At 33.1% G+C, this 17,913-nt stretch overlaps 2 protein-coding genes across 9 annotated transcripts in view; one reads left to right on the plus strand and one right to left on the minus strand.

Moving 5' to 3' along the window:
• Positions 1–14,087, minus strand: part of LOC107508517 (integrin subunit beta 3 binding protein) — a 52,063-nt gene extending 37,976 nt beyond the window's left edge. For 5 of the 6 annotated variants that reach the window (XM_036234741.1, XM_036234746.1, XM_036234727.1 and 2 more), the window contains exons 1-2: positions 13,947–14,087; positions 5,830–5,872 (exon numbers count right to left, since the gene is read on the minus strand). In XM_036234741.1, coding sequence (XP_036090634.1) covers positions 5,830–5,872; positions 13,947–13,984 — 81 coding nt within the window. In that variant the 5' untranslated portion in view covers positions 13,985–14,087. The other variant, XM_016140397.2, reaches the window with a different exon arrangement.
• EFCAB7 (EF-hand calcium binding domain 7) overlaps positions 14,067–17,913 on the plus strand; it is a 33,017-nt gene continuing 29,170 nt past the window's right edge. The window contains exons 1-2 of one of the 3 annotated variants that reach the window (XM_016140390.2): positions 14,067–14,305; positions 16,237–16,424. In XM_016140390.2, coding sequence (XP_015995876.2) covers positions 16,238–16,424 — 187 coding nt within the window. In that variant the 5' untranslated portion in view covers positions 14,067–14,305; position 16,237. The remainder of the gene's footprint in view (positions 14,306–16,236; positions 16,425–17,913) is intronic. The other 2 variants (XM_016140391.2, XM_036234709.1) reach the window with 2 other exon arrangements.

Below are 17,913 nucleotides of genomic sequence, written 5' to 3' on the forward strand. Positions count from 1 at the left end.
TGAAAATTATTCACTTAGTATAAATTCATTTATTATGATTTACTTATTACAAATTAAATTGATAAGAACATTCTTGTACATGTATTTTTGTGGATATAATATTTTATTTCTTTGGGAAACCTAGGAACAAAATTGCTAGGTTATAAGATAGATATCTATATAGATATGAATATCTATATAGATACAGATATTTATTTTCTGTATATAAAAGCTAAACAGTTCTCCAAAGTGTTTATATCATTTTAAATTCCCATCAATAAATCTGAGGCCCAGCAGCTCCACAACCTCACCAACCTTTAGTGTTGTTTTCGTTTTAGTTATTTTAGTGTTTTTATTTTTATTTTTTTAAAAAAAAGTCATCTGTTTTGTCATTATTTAGCTATTCTAATGGGTAGGAATGGTATCCCTTTGTGGTTTTAAGTTGTTATTTCCAATGATTAATGACACCGAATACTTTTCATGTGATATTTATCCATTTAAATATTTTTTTGTGAAGTGTTTGTTCAAGTTTGTATAAACTTTTTTTGCACTGTCTTTTTTATTGTTTATTTATATAGCTTAGATGCAAGCCTTTTATCAGATACATGCATGACAAATATTTTCTTCTTATCCATGGTTTGCCCAATTGTTTTCTTAATGGTATCTTTTGATGAAAAGAAATTTCTAATTTTGATAAAATCTAATGTATCAACCATTTTTCCACTGGTTAGTACTTTTGTGTTGTATGAAATTTTGCCTACTCTAAGGTCTGCAAGATATGTTTCTTTCCAGAAGCTTTATGTGCTTGGTTTTTACCTTATAGCTATGATATTACAAGAAATGGAAAATTAAAATACATTAGTAACAAGGAAAGAGATTGCATTAATAGTCAAAAAAATTTTTAACAAAGAAAAGTCAGGAACAGAAGCTTCACTGGTGAGTTCTACCAACGTTTAAAGAACTATCACCAATCCTTTTTAAAATTCTCTTAAAAAATAGGTAACACTTCCTAATTCATTATAGGAGGTCGACATTACTCTGATACCAGAACTAGATAAATAAATCACAAAAAAAGAAAACTACAGACCAATATCCACGGTGGATATATATGCAAAAATCTTCAACACATTGGCAAACCAAAACCAGAGGCAAATAAAAAGGATTATACATTATGACCAAGCAAGGCTTATCTTGTGAATGTAAGGTTGGTTCAACATAGAAAAACCAATCAATGTAATACATCATATTAACAGAATAAAGGAAAAAACCCATAGTCATCTCAGTAGATGCAGAAAAAGCATTTGACAAAAATCCAACATCCTTTCATGATAAAAATCTCAACAAACTAGGAATGGAAGGGAACTTTTGCAATCTCATAAAAGGCATCTTGTAAAAATCCACAGCTAACATCATATTTAACAGTAAAAGACTGGATGCTTTCCCTCCAAGATCAGGAACAAGACAATGACATTTGTTCTTGCTACTTTTACTCAACAGTGTTCTTGAGGTTCTAGCCAGGGCGATAAGCAAGAGAAAGAAATAAAATGCGTCTGATTGGAAATAAAACTACCCGTATTTGCAAGTGACATTATCCAATGTTTAGAATGTCCTAAATAATCTGTGAAAAAAAATTAGAGCTGATATACAAATTCAGCAAAATTGTACAACATATAATCAATATACAAAAATCAGCTGTATTTCAATACACTGGCAATGACCAATCTAAAATGAAATTGTATAAACATTTACTAGCATCAAAAAGAATACTTAGTAATAAATTTAACTCAAGGAGTATAGGACTTGTATACTCAAAACTACCAAACTGTTGAAAAACATGAAAGAAAATAAACAGAAATATATTCTGTTTTCATGGAATTACTAATGTCAAAACAGCCAATTCCCCAAACTAATCTGCAGATTCAGTGTAACACCTATGAAAATTCCAAGTGCCTGTTTTTCAGAAATTGATAAGGTAATCCTAAAATTCATATGGAATTGCAAAGGACACAGAATAGGAAAAGCAATCTTGAAAAAAAAAAAAAACAAAGTTGGAGGACTCACACTTCCTGATTTCAAATTTACAGTAATTAAAACATTTTGTTTACTTAGAAAATGTACAGTAATCCAATATAATGTGGTAGTGGCATAAGGACAGGTACATAGATGAATGGAATTGATTCGAGAGTCCAGAAATAAGTCCATACATTTCTAGTTGATTGTTAACAAGGGTGCCAATGTTTGTTCTCTTCAAAAAAGAAATTACAAGAAAAAAGAGTGAAATTTTAAAAGATTTAAAAAGCCCTAAAGTATATAAGAACCATTACAATCTGTAAACCTTGTTTGAATCCTATAACAAGCCAACAATCAAAGGCTATTTTGTAAGAACCATGTCAAGAAGAATATAAACTGGGTAAAAAATATTATCAAGAAATTACTGTTAATTTTGTAAGGTATGATGACACTGCAGTTATAAATGAAGTCATTACTTATTAGAAATGCATACTAAAGAATATTCAGATGAAATGACATGTCTGGGACTTATAAAATATTTCAGGAAAAAATACATAAACACAAACACACATACACATGTACATACAGTCATGTGCCATCTAATGACAGGGATGTGTTCTGAGAAATGTGTCATTAGGTGATTTTTGTCTTTGTGCAAACATCAGTGTACTTATACAAAATTAGATGGTATATCCTACCACATACCTAGGCAATATGGTATAGCCTATTGCTCCTAGGCTACAAGCCTGTACGGCATGTTACTGTACAAAACAAGAATGAAAGTAAATCACATGCAAGAAAAAATGATGCAATCAAGAGATGAGATAAATATGAGGTGTATGAGGCTGCTGCTGGCATAACATGGTATATTCTCTTATAGCAAACTTTTTTTTTTAATAAGTAGAAGAGTATACTCTAAAATAAAATATCAATAAAAGTTTAGTGAATACATATATACCAGTAACATAGTTGTTTAATGCATTGTACATAATTGTATATGCTATTCTTTTATAAGACTGGCAGCACAGCAGGTCTGTTTACACCACCATCAAGACAAACAAGTGAGTAATGTATTGCACTTTGATGGTATGACAGCTACATCAGTAGGTGATAGAAATATTTCAGGTCCATTATAATCTGAAGGAATCACCATTGTATATGAGGTCCATAGCTGACAGAAATGTCGTTATGTGGTGCATGACTGTATATCCATATACAATGTGCATACATAAATGAAACAAAATTAGCAAAATGTTAATAATTGTTGAAGCCAGATCATAGCAATATGAGGGTTCATTGTATTATTTTCTCTTCTTTTTTATACTTTGAAAATTTCCATAGTTAAATAGAAGGAAGGAAGAAGGGTAGGAGAGGGAAGGTGAGAAGAAAGAAACAGATTTGGGCCAGATCAGTAAGCCAGCTTGCAGAATATGAGCTATAAGATTTCCTAATGGCAGGAGCCCTGTCTCTAAGAGATAAAACGAGCTTAGGCCATGGGAATAATCAGCAAACCTCTCCCAAAAAACTGAACTGCCATTCCTTCTAGTAGCATGCCTATTGAGTTTGCCTGAGTAGGAAGTATGTTCCTTTCCTTCTCATTTGTAGCATTTACTGCTTCTATTCCTTCTCTGAGGTGGCCTGAAAGAGACTGGGGTCAAGCGGGCTAGATCTATGACCAGGAAGGAAGTCAGTTGTCCTGATAAATTCATCTGAGCCACTATCAGTGGCAGTTGTAATAAATAACTCATCTATGCTTCTAAAAATTCATCAAGAAACAGTGCTTGGAGGGCAATAACTTGAGCAACCCAAATACTTTAGGTGATATAAACTGAAACCTTCATCACTCCCTGACTACCCAACAATTTGGAAGGTTTAGGAAGAAGTGGAACTTGCAGTGTATAGTCCATGTATCAAAGGAAGGTCACAGAGGATTATCCATCTCTTTGCTTCCCTCATTAGGAGAATCATAAAGAAAATGACTTTTTCAGACTTGCCCCACCATCATGGAGCATTAATCTCCAAGATCTGTAGCTGTTTTGTGAACATCGAGTTATGGGAGTTCCCAACATCTCTGAAAGAGGAAATAGCAGTAGATTAGGATGAACAAATTTCACTTAAACTAATTGGCATATGTGTCATCTCCTTCCCTTGAACAACAAAATCTTCCTTCAACTTCATGTTGGTAAGGCAAAATGACCACAAAGTTACTACGAGTTCCTCTGTAGCTTCATAGTAATTACATATTCAGAATTATAGCTACATGTTTTGAATATCTAATTTTCCTTTGCATGGGCTAAGGTAGCCTCAATGGGATAACTGGCATGAGGGTAGATCTTGGGAACCTGGCTGCTTCAGGGCTAAGTCACTGGGGTGGATGGAAACATAAATGTAGCTGAGGAGAGAAGATTAGACTTAGCACCAGAGCAAAAACTGTCAGATCAAAGATGTAAATATAGAGCTGCAAACAAATGATGAGGCAGAGTACAAAAGCTAAAAATACTGGAAATAGATCTGTAAATAGGAGATGTTGAAGGCCCAGGCTAGGAGGCTGAAAACTGGTGTTTAGCAGGTGGTGGCCATGTGGTACCAAGCTAAGTCAATTGGTTTAAAGGTACAGAATTGGGCCAAACATAACAATGTATTTTTCTAATACAGGATATTAGCTGTGGCACTGGCTAGCTTGATACAGCCTAATCTGGGGGGAAAAAAATGGATAGAGAGCCTGCTATGACAATTGTACTTCACGAAGAGGATGAATTCCAAAATGGCCATTCTTTTCCCTTCAAATAATGTTACCATTTCCCAAAGAACAGTTTGCGGACAGGAAAGAACAGTATTTCATTTCAAGCTGGACTACTCATCTACCAAAATACCATTCTGACCAAAGAAACAGATGCAGAATTGCAGTCACAGCTGCATTCTGTACAGAGCAAGTTGGATAATGGTACTCTAAATTGCTAATTACACCGCTAATGATTTTTTTAGTAGCACTGCAGTATTTTGCCACCTTTGTTTAAATTTTTTTAAAAAGCACCTAGGAAGTTTTTAAAATGGTAAACTATTAAATACCAGTGAGTCTTCCAAAAAAGAATTCTGTATAAAACCATTTCTTGAAATGGCATTCTCACATGGGATTTTGTAGGAGCCTATTTATTGACTAGCTATTCATTTTAATTTACTTTTTCATCAATTTACCTGCACTTAAGATTACTGAGGCCATAAGTATTTCAGTATTAGTGTTTGTATCTAAATTCATATTGGTATGAAAAGGTAATAAACTAGCATATGTCATGAAATGCTGGCATTGGGAATGTGCTATGACTACATTCACAAAAAGTAATAGCAATGGTACAATTTTATTTTTATTGTGACAACCATTGTGAAATTTATTACAGTGTTAGTATTTTATTGTTTAATCATGCCAGCATAGCTAAAGGAGGTAATTACATTTTTGATATAAAAATGCTGTTAATGTTTTTATTTCAATTTAGCAGATTATAGAATGAAATTAAAGCACTTCCATTGTTCTATATTGTTTCTTATGCATTTAAGTGGTAGAATATTTGTTTCTACAAATAGTGAATTAATTTCTACTAAATTATTTAAATTATTTCATTAAGGTTTCTACATAACTTGCCTCTTAAATGAAAACCTCAAGCTGGCCAGGAACTTCATACATTATATATACAAAAATACATTAGATGCAGAAATGGTATACCAATTACAATTATGTCATAATGGGTTTGATAGTTTTTACAGTTAGTGAAAAAAAAAAAAAGGTAAATTAGCTGTTAAAAAATTAAGAACACAATTTCACAATTACATATTAGTAATACTTACATTTGCTCCTAACAGACCATCCAACTTCAGTGATCTTTTAACACTGCAAACAAAATATTTAAAGAAATCTTAGATTTAATATGTTTTAACTAGCCAAATATTTAAGAGTAATATATAAAGACTCTAAGTTACTTTCACCAAGTAGAATATGATATGAAGAAAGCAATTTTCACAATGATAAAACTTGTTTTTTTAAACAGCATATTTCAAGATGGAATCATAATTAAATATTTAAATGGTTATTTTTATGCATATGTGATTTTATATATGTACTATCATATAATGCAATAATCACATTATAAAATAATCTTAGTAAAAATTAGTTTTAAGATACTGCTAATAATAAATTATACATAAGAACAAACAACATACATACTTTGGATGGAAATATTGAAAGTATATTATTTGCACAAATAATACACTAGGTATTAAAATAAAGGTATGAGTAAGGTGAAAAAAGTTTTGCACATTATTCTGGCTTTAAACATGATTCAGTGCTACCAGACTATGACTTAACTGAGTAACAGATGTTCTATGTCTTTATAAGTCCCCAATCCATATGAAACTATTTTTTGTCTCCTTCACTAAACTGATTCAGGAACATGCCAGGCTCTCTCTGTGCAAAATCTGTTCTGCTAAACTGGATGCCCAGCTGTTGGTGACAAGGCTTAGAAAGGGAAGCTGAATATTTATAATACTTTATTTCATAGAGCTGTCTTCTAAAGAGCAGTCATCAACATTTTATTGAATGCAGACTAAATGCTCAAAGGAGAAAAAGGTCAATATAAATTAAAACTAGTTTTCCCAGTGACAAATACAGCGTTAAAAGTACTTTCTTGATTCCTGTAAAATAGAAATTATTATTTAAAATATTAGAGAATTCAAGCATTAAGGGAAATAGATTGTATTATAAAGGTTGCAGTATAGAAAAGAAACAAAATAGCTTATACATCCTAGAAATGACTATTCATAATCGACTTTCAAACAAGTGACAGGAGCGAGAAAAAAATAGATGGGCAATTTACAAAAAATACTGAGTAGTAAATATTAAATACAAAAATTTAATCTATCTAAAAAGGGTTCACTTAATTTTGCTATTATATCTGCATTAGCCAATCACATTATTTCTTGAGATAAATTAAACTGGTTTAAAGAACTAATTATATCTTTCAGAAGTCCACTTCAAATCAATTTAATGTGAATTCTCAATGAAGTAACAAGAGAAGAAAGATATAAACGAATAAAAAATGACAGATAATTAAAAAAAAGTATTTATATTTAGCTTCGGAATATATATTACCCTATTCAGGTGCGTGAGATGTTCTGGTATTTTATAAAACTTCAAAAGTAAAAATTAAAAACTAAAAGTATGCAGTATGGCATTTTTTCATCTTTTGTTTTCAAATGCTATTAAGATGCAATACCACCTTTTGGAAGGAAACAAGCCTCATCCTGTTAACTGTTCAAAACATTTTTGCTTTATTATTGATGGCTAATTCCCTAGAGAAAGAAACTAAATGTTTGGATTTAAAAGTTTCTAGTTTAGGTCCTAGGTTGATCTAAGCAGTCTAAGGAAATATGGAAAAGTAAACAAGAAAGTGAGCAGAGTCAGACTGTTTTCTCCCAGTTAACAGGTTAGTGAGAATCTATAAACATGATTTATTATGGGAAATGTGGTTTTCATATAATTCAGGTATCTATAACCAAAAGCTGATAGTATTTACAAAACTCACGAGAAATTTAATAAGCAAGATTAGGAGAAATATAAATTATTTCATTCATCCAATAGGGACCAGGTGATATGAGTTGTCTACTATCAAATAGCTTGAGTGAGAGAAACTCGGATCTCAGATCCTATGCATAATAAATCTTTGTTGAACTGAGTAGGAGAGGCTAAAGAAGAGGTAATGAAGAACGAATCTACTTTTTGGGAAAACGACTTTAGAGGAATTTATGACCATCTATTCTTATTATTTTATTAGAATGGATCCTATTGTCAAGATATTTATTATTAAATTAAGTATGTAGTATATACTTTTACCTGCTCTTTCACCCAGGTACAACTGTAATACAAGTATGAGATTATGTCAAACAGATTAGGATGATGTTAACAGGAACAGAGAAGAAGAGATGGATGAAACATATACTATAAAGAACAGGCAAAACTTGATTAGACATATGGGATATTTTCCTAAGTATTTACTTACTTGCTATCAGTATTAAGTTAGCAATTATAAGTGATATATCTCTGGTTGTTCTGTAAAGTTATAAGCAGCTCGTATGGTTACTACCTTGGTTAAAAAAAAATTGGGTGTTCAAAAACAGGCAAAGAACTCAAATAGAAATTTCTCCAAAGATACACAAATGGCCAATAAACACATAATAGATGCTCAACATCACTAATATTAAAAGTAGCACTAATATTAAGGAAATGCAAATCAGAATCTCAATGAGATACAACTTCACTACTTTGGAGACTATCAAGAAAACAGAAAATAAGTGTTGGCCAGGATGTGCAGAAACTGGAACCCTTGCGCACTGCTGGTAGGACTGTAAAATGGTATGGCTGCTATGTGAAAGTTTAGCAGTTCTTCAAAAATTAAACATAGAATTATCATACAATCCAGCAATTCCACTTCTGAGTACCTAACCAAAAGAAATGAAATCAGAGACCTGAACAGATATTTGTACACCCATGTTCATAGCAGTATTATTCACAATATCCAAAAAGTGAAAATGTCAAATGTCCATCAACAGGTGAATGAGTAAACAAAATGTTGTATAAACACACACACACATACAGGGACATAATAGAATATTATTCAGACTTAAAAAAGAAATTCTGACACATGCTACAACATAGATGAACCCTGAAGACATTGTGCTAAGTGAAACAAGCCATCGCAGAAGGACAAATACTATATAATTCCACTCAAATGAGCTACTTTAAGTAATTAAATTCATAATGACAGAAAATAGAAAGGCAGTTGCCAGGGAATGGGAAGAGGAGTGAATGAGGAGTTAGTTTAATGGATACAAAGTTTCAGTTTTGCAAAATGAAAAAAGTTTTGGAGATGAACAATGGTGATTGTTGTATAACAATATGAATGCACTTAATGCCACAGAACTAACTGTATACTTAAAAAAGTTAATGATAGTGGGATATCAAACTGAAAGCAACAAATGAACAAGACAGAGACTCATGAACACAAGCAACAGTTCAGTGGTTACCAGACGGAGATAGTTAAGGGTAAAGAGAGTCAAATATATAGTGATGGAAAGAAATTTAACTGTGGGTGGTGAACACATAATGCAATATACATATGATGTATGACTAAATTACACACTTGAAACCTTTATAAGTTTATTAGCCAATATCACCCTAATATATTTAATAAAAAATGGTTAAAATGATAAATTTTGTTATGTATGTTCTAATACAAAAGAAATTCTAAAAAAAGCAAACTTTCATGATTCCTAATTAAGAACCAGGTGTGATACCTCAAAAACTCAAAAAATTACATGATTTGAGGTTCTCTTATAGGACTTTCAAAACGTTGAACTAAATACAATTTTAACTAGCTAAACTGAAGGTTAGTGTCTGTGGGGGAGAGGAAGATAAACTTAGTAAAGCAGATAAGACTCAGGAGTCTTGAAACAATGTCAAATTCTTCCACTAAGGTTGGGCAAATCACATAATCTCACTAAACGTCATAAAGTTTATAATCCTGGCCTATAAACTAGTAGGAAATTTCCAAATGGAATATAAAAACATCATTTAGTGTGTCAGTGCTACCATTTATTCCTCACTATAATGGAGAATATTGCCAATTATTTCACAAGAGTGTCTAGGATTATTGAGTATGCTTATGAGATACTTAGAAATCCTGTAATGAAAGGCAATGGCCAAATTCACATTCCATGTGACTCTTTGGGTGTAAACTGAGATATCTAAAATGATTTTTTACCATTCTATGTATAGGAATGAGCAAAGAAGGGAGAAAAATCTCCTACATCCTCTCTGCATTCTCCCTTTCATTCAAGCCTATGCTCTTTGGTGTTCAACATTCAAGTGTTTACACAAAAACTATCACAGTATGGGTGAGTAGGAACATCACTACATGTAAAAGTATGGTCACCATGTGAAGGTACCTAAATGATTAAACCTGTTATTCTTCATGACAAAAAAAGTTGAAAACTTACCCAGTTATTAGGAAACATACTTACGGTGTCAAAGGCTTCTTTATTAAAACATTAATAAAGAGCTAAAGAATTCTTACAGAAGCAAAAAGAATATATTTGGGAATTATGACCCATGATAGATGGGGGTGAGATGTGTGTAATAAAATGAGAAAAGCCATAAAATCATTTCACTCCTAAATGGGTACTCTCAACAATGAACAGTAATAAAATGTTATTACCTTCTATGAGAAACATAAACAAATATCATCACACATACATACACATAAAAAAATATAAGCCCTTTAAAAGAGTCTATCAAAAAGGCCAAATAGGTTTATCAGAATTAAGTATGGCAGATGGGTAATATTTTACATACTTTCTTACATGTAATTTTACAACATAAAAATAAGAAACTAATATTGATGCTATCCTTTGAGATTTCAGCACAATCATTTCTAAGCTTTCCCTGGCAATGTCCAGTTTGCACTAAAAATCTTTTAAGCCTATATCTACAGTACTTGTGCATGTCTCTCACTAAACTTATTATGCTGAAATAGTCTACTTATGTCAGTCTTTCTTCCCTAGACTAAGATATTTACATCATTAGCACCCTGTCTGTTCACGGGTAGGTTATGAGTTCTAAAAACACTTGAACTACCTCTCCCACTAAAATTAAAACTCCTAGGCAGGTATAGTATCTGTTCACATTTGAATCCTCAAAGCCTGACACAGTGATAGGCACAAAAGTGTAACATAAATTAATGATTTAATTAATCATATTATTTTAAATTTAAAACTTGTCTCAAATCCAAGAATATATTTAATTCCTTTAATTTTTATGATCCTCCAATCTTATTTAAGGTAGTTTAAATGCAGGTTCCCAAAGGATATCATATAAACATGTTCTCTGATGCAGTCTCTTCTATGAATCTGTGTTTTATCATTTCCGGAAAAATCTAAGCCATAATCTCTTCAAATATTGACTCGTCTTCATTCTACTTTTCTGAGACTTCATCTAGAATTTTAGGTTTTCTTGTCTCATCTTCTGTACCTCTAAACTCCTATATCTTATCATTGGTATATTTTTGGCAATTTCTTCCGATTTATCTCCCAGTTATCTAATTCTTTCTTCAACTGTGTCTAACTTACTGTTAAACCCATCATTAGTACTTTTTAAAACAATTTTATGAGGTTTTTTTGTAACCTAATCTTTATATAATTTTAAACTTAAAGAAAGTTCTAGGAATAAGAGTTCTTTTTATCCTTCATCCAGACTTACCATATCTTTAGTCTCCCTTAAGGCAGAACAGTTCCTCAACCTTTCTTTTTCTTGATATTAACATTTTTAAGAGTATAAACCAGCTATTTTTGAAGAATATCTGTCAATTTGGGTTTATCTGATATTTCCCCATAATGAAGTTAAGTATTTTTTGGCATAAATATCACAGAAGTGATGATGCATCCTTTAGAGAACATAACTTGAAACACATGATTCTGGTTTGTCACAATATTAGTGATATGTATGTGTTTTGATCATTCATTAAGATATTATCTGCCAGTTTTCGCCAATGCAATAAGAAAACTTCTATGTAAATATCTTGTTTCATATCAAACTTTCTCTGAATACTTTTAAATAGCCATTGATTTTCTAATTCTATCATTCTTTTAATGTTACCATTCTACTCCAAGAAAGAACTTTCTCTTCTTTATTAATTTATTTATATCACTATGGAATCATGGATTTTTTTTTATCCAGTGGATTATAATCAATTTTTATCATTTATTTTGATGTTTAATTGTCCCAGATTTAGCAATGGGACCTTTCCCCTTTCACACCAGCTCCAATGTACCCTATGTACCTATAATTCTTTGACCACTCCTTACTTTCTAACACAAAATAATATTGTCTGGGCCCTAGAATTAACTTTTGTTTCAATGAGACTCAGTTTTCTGTGGATAATGGTATTTAGAAATCAAGATCTGGGCAATACTTGTGTTCACTGCTACTTCTGTCATTGCTTACGACAGACAGAGCTAAAACAGAAAACACACACCTGTCTATCTACTTGTATTTATGTGTGTGTGTGTGTGTGTGTGTGTGTATAAATCTGATTTCCAATACCAAGCCAAAATATTTTAAAATTGCCTATCCGACAGTGAAAACCAAGCTCCCATTATCTTCAACACCATTATTTGCTCAAGCCTAGAATACACAGAAACTAGTTTTATAAGCGCTAACCCATACCTCTTTGCAAAACAAATCTATTTACTAAGATTCAATATTCACCTAGTATTCTTAAAATGAAGCTGTATATACATACAGTCATTCCACTGGGTGTTAAACAGCATTTCAATATAGTTTTAATTTTCTTTTCCCTGGTCTAATAACATACTTGCCATTCACATAACTTTTCATTAGGTAATGGTTCAAGTCTTTGATATTATTTTAATAAGGTTTTTGTCTTTTTACTAAGTTGTAAGAGTTCTTTATATATTCTAAGTATAAATTCTATGTCGGATATATGTCCTTTGATGTCAACCTAAACTTTTAAGGTCATGTATTTATTGTTAGAATATATTTACCACAGACTCTCCTAATATGGACCTGTTAACATATTTTTGAAAGTTGTCCTAAAGTTCCGCTTTTAATAGTTCTTTGGTTTCCCTCTACCTGTAACAGAAAAGGATCATAGTTCAGAAAGTGTCACCACTTATTTAGCAAATACATGCCAGTTTCCATTGTATTCCTGATTAGCAGGGATACATTATCCATGCAACTTCAGGAAAGTGCTAACTGGGTTTTTTCTTGTGCAGCAGTAGAGAGATAAGTCTTTTTGCTTAATTCTACGGAAAGGAAAACCTCTTCAATAATCCATATCTTTTAAGGATGTAAGTGAAACACAGATGTATAAACTACTAGTGTGTAGGACACCATATTAAGTGCTGAGTTTCCATATCTGGAAAGTGTAGATAATGGCAGCCCCTACCTCCCAAAGTCCTCTTTTTAGGATTCAGTGAGAAAATGTAGGTAAATTGCTAAATGTAAATCATAAAGATTAAAAAAATGTAGGTTATTATTTCTTTGCATCTTTCCACTTTCATGTCAATTCCTATTTGATACAAATATTTCCCCCACCGTTACTTTGAATTTGGCTCAGACCTGAAAATAACAGAGGAAAAGGTTACTCTAGAAGTGCACAGGAAGGGGCATGTAAGTCAAGTTGGGGACAAGGGACAACTTGGTAATTTCACATGTTAGATCTTAATCACCCCACCCTAAAGAAAAACTTCTTTACTGAACTTAAAAAAGTTCCTACAGGGCAGTTATATGAAAATCGAAGTCCAGAATTGGCTACACTTCCTCGTCTGAGAGCTCGAATTCAGGTAAGAGACCCAGTCCTTGAGTTTTCCCACAAGTTTATGCGAATTCACCACACTAACGTAGGCAATGAAGGGCTTTATCAAATTATACAGCGTATTTCAATCTACTGTTCCATTCTCGGTATGTTAACCAAATTTGAAATTATTTCAAGCATTAACTACATCACTAAATACAGCCCACAGCCTATAAAACCTGTCAAAAGCCTTGGAGAATCTAGACAAGGACTACAAGATTACTAGGGCTAAAAGATGAACAGAGGTGGGTTGAAGCACCAGGAACCGTCGAAGCAGACAAGTTTATACTCAGAAAAGAAGAAAAACGAAAAAGATTACTGAGGCACATAATATCTGCTCTTCTTGCTCACGAAGGAGCCCAAACAACAATACTTGGGGAGATACCTACGGCATTGCGACATTCAGGGAACCACCGCCGCGGGATAAAGCGAACTGAGCAATCCCTTCCGAAAATCGACAACCTTCAGAAGGAAACGCAGAAGCCTAAAAAGCGCGGGCCTGCGGGCGCTCGGCGTCGTGTCACACTTAACGGGGCCTACCGGAAACAAAGTCTCCGCGACCAGAGATCCGAGTGCATGCGGGGAGGAAGGGAGTCTCCATCCAGGACCGCATCCAGTCTCTTTGCCGGTGCAACACACAGGACTGTTTCTCACGACTCTGGCCATAACAGTCCCCGATAGAGGAACGATAGAACCGTTTCTGTTCACTGTGGATTAACGATCCGCATATTTCTGGCCGGACCGTTTCGGGAGATGCTCTGCATCTTATTTCCGGTGGTGGAGAAGTGCGGTTGTCATGGTAATTAAAGAAAGGCCGAGGTCTGTCGGACTACCGTGAGCTGGTTGTGGAATCCGTGCAGAAAACAGGCTGCGGTTCCTCGTTTGTGAGCTGGAATTAGGTAGCAGTCAGCTCGCTGTCTCTCTTTGCCCGTTCCGCTTTTTTCTGTTCGGCTTCCTTTTCTCTCACCTGCTTCTTTTACTTCTCTGTCGTACTAACACTTGGTCCACGTAGGTACCTAAAATGTACCTATAAACGCACTTTTATGCCCAGAAGAATACAAAAATAGGGAGCTGTTGCCCGAGATCAGTTGTGAACATATATCACTGTGTAGGGACGGTGACTGGATGGCTGGCACTGTTTTCACTTGGCCCTTTAAAAGCCGTAGGCACTTGTTAGTTTATTTTTCTTGCTATTGTGTAGCTGGTTATTTATGGAGCCGTTTGCTGCAATGTACTCTGTAGGCCCCTGTCTGAGTATCCGGCTGGAGTTTTAAATGAAGGAGGTTTCCAAGCCTGAGGGGGTGCAATTATATATTTAAGCTTCAGTTTAGTCTCTCGTCACAGAAAAGGAAATAACAGAATTCTGGAACAATTCTGCCTTGGGATTTCCACGAGAGGGAGTCACCTTATTTGGAAAGAGCGTTCGACATTGATCCTAAAAAAATACTTACATTTTTAATTGCTTGCTGCAAAATTAACATTAATCCTCCCTTATTTGGAACAGTTTTCGTTCACATTTTTGAGGAGATAAATGCACGCATATGTGTTTAAAATTCTGATGCTTAATTATAGTGACACCAATTTGCAGTAACCAGACTGTGACTCCACATCCCTATGGGGTCCTTCTAAATCTGGTGTAATATGAAAGTGTCAGGCAGGCGGTCTGTGTATTATAAATAGGGTACTTCATCCATGATAAGCGATTATTATCTTTCTTTCCCAAGTGTAAAAGACCTATATAATTCAAGAAGGTGCAAGTGATTTAGGCCTCTTGAGTAAGAATCCAATGAGTCCTGAAGGGGACCCTACCTGTGTCGTCTTATTGTTGAACTTGAAATATTAAATTTATTAGGTTGGAATGTATTTTTAAAAGTCAAAGCTGGGTAAAATAATGTTGAAAACTGTTAGACCACCAGCACAATTTAGTGCCTTGTAATAACTATTGTACAAGAAGCTTTCATTCACATTAATAAAGAAGAAACTGTTACAGAAATTTACTGCCTTTTGCTACTTGCCATCATTAGCTTGGTGACACTGTGTCCTTCAATTTCCTTATCTGTAAAATGGACAAAAAAATACCTCACCACTGTAGTAGGTAGGGATAAATCATGGTGTGTGACAGTTCTTTAAGCTCTTATGAGCAGAGGTGCTATATAAACCCCAAACATTATTATTAGTAATGGAACACAGTAAAATCTCATGGTGACACTATAAATGGGATTTTAAAAATTAGTTCATTTAAAATGCGGCCACATTACTCAGATGTGAATATTACGTGGTTGATCATGCTGTGGACATTGATGCCGACTGCCCATCACATTATATCCACATTCTTATTACTGTGGAATTTCACTCTATAGTTTATTTAGTGCTTAATTTGTGCCAGGTGCTGTTCTATATGCTTCACATGTATTAACTTATTTAATTTTCATGACAACCCTACAAAGAGTCTCAGATGACTGTCCTATTTTGTGAGAATAGATGTGTGGTTTTTTGTTTGTTTTGTTTTGTTTTGCCCTATGATTCTTCTTTTGTATTAATGTTACATCTTCGTTTTGGCTTTGTTCTTTTGATATATGTGTATGTGTACATATATAAGTATATATGTACATATACACACACACATATGTATATACACACACACATATATCACCAGAGGCTTGTCCTAGTTTAACATATAATACAACATTTAGCATATGTAATATTCATCTTTTTTCCCCACATATAAAAACTTTAATGTCTTGATTTTGCCATTTGAAAAGCAATGTGCCATTTGCATTTTAGGGGATTAACACTGACTAAACTAAATTTTTAAATTGTTTTCTCATAGAATGGCCACCAGTCCTGGAAGTGATGCAGCTTTCTCCACTCAGAAATCAACACTTTCAGAGAGTCCTCAAACAAAGAAATTTCCACTAACTGAAGAGGAAATATTTTATATGAATTGTAGAGCTGCCTATTTAACTGTTTTCAAAAGCAGTTTAGAACACATTATTTCTAAAGAGCAACTTTACTTAGGTAAAAATAATTTTTAAATGAATTATTTTGCCTTATTTGTTGAAAGTTAATAGAGCAGAAAGACTGGAATTAGAATTACGTTGTTGAATTTTAGTGATTTGAGCAATGGAACTACTACATTTTGTTATTGTGCCATTTTATATAGTTATATAACCTAGGATCTTCAAAATAAAAATTTCAATGTTTATACAGACTAGAATAGTGTTTTTAAAGCTTCCATCAATTACTTAAAAATATTTTTTAATTCTCATTTTGGTACTTTAAGATTTATAATAATAGAATTAAAACACGTTTGGTATCTGAATCATTACTCTGAATTTAACCTATGCTATGAAAATGTAAAGGATATATAAAAATGAGGTGAATGGTTGTAAAAGTATTAGGAAATAAGTGAAATTTGAAAAGAGAATTAATAGTTCTGGTTTTGTTTTGGTTTTTGTGGAAGGGGAGAGGAATGATCTTTTATTACTTCTCTCCATCATCATATTTCTCTGGTTGCAAATTACCCCAAAGAATGAATTTGGTCCTTGCCAGGTATATCCAATGACTTGGAGGTCTTTAGTCTTGAGAGTAGTAAATACCAAATAACACTAAATACTCATGTTATTTTCATCAAGGTTAACAACTTTATAAGTAGAGAAATTATGAGTTATTTTGCCATCCTTAGAAGCAGTTTTCTTAAATTAGAAATCTAACATATTTTTGCAATGTCTCAGGTTTGTATGAAATCTCAGTATTTGAGAAAATTCGTTTTGGAGAATGTGAAAATTGAAAAGACTATTTTAGTAAGATTATGTTTTACTATAAACTATAGTTTTGGTCTTTTCTCTTTATTCTTTTGAAAATGGGCTGAGATCACAAAAATCTACTAAGTTTAAAAGTTTAACATGCCTTCCGCTGCTGCTATGACATTTAGTTTATGAGACAATGAATATGTATTACTAAGGTGCTATCAGTCTTATACAATTATCTGGGAGGATAATACTGCAGTGTTTGTCTCTTCAGTGCTATATACACTTTTGGTTTTATGGTGGAATACTCTTTGTAACATTGTCATGACTGATTTCAGATAATCTAGATTTTTAAAAAGTAGTAGTGCGAACCAGTTATGTCTCTTATTACTATGTCTTTCATCTATATCCTTTTGCCATTTAGGTACAAAACATGTGCCTTGATGTTCCATTTCAAGGTCAGATAGAGCAATACCATTACCAGAACTTTAGAGTTCCTCTTTTTTTCCTCCACGTTTTAAATAATACAGACATTATATACTCATGTCAAAGCTTAAGGTAAACCCTGGCAAAAGTATCTTGGTGTAAACCTTTAAACATCTACAGTTATATAATGTTTTCACTGTCATATGACTTATTAATGGGCTCCAACTAATTCTTAAACTAGAGGTTAAAGTTAGGTTAGTAGTTACAAAGTTATACCTACTTCTTAGATATGGGAATGTTTACTTACTGAGTACATGTTCTGACATAATGAA

Source organism: Rousettus aegyptiacus, unplaced genomic scaffold (genome assembly GCF_014176215.1).
Source record: "Rousettus aegyptiacus isolate mRouAeg1 unplaced genomic scaffold, mRouAeg1.p scaffold_m13_p_1, whole genome shotgun sequence".
Lineage (NCBI taxonomy): Eukaryota > Metazoa > Chordata > Mammalia > Chiroptera > Pteropodidae > Rousettus > Rousettus aegyptiacus.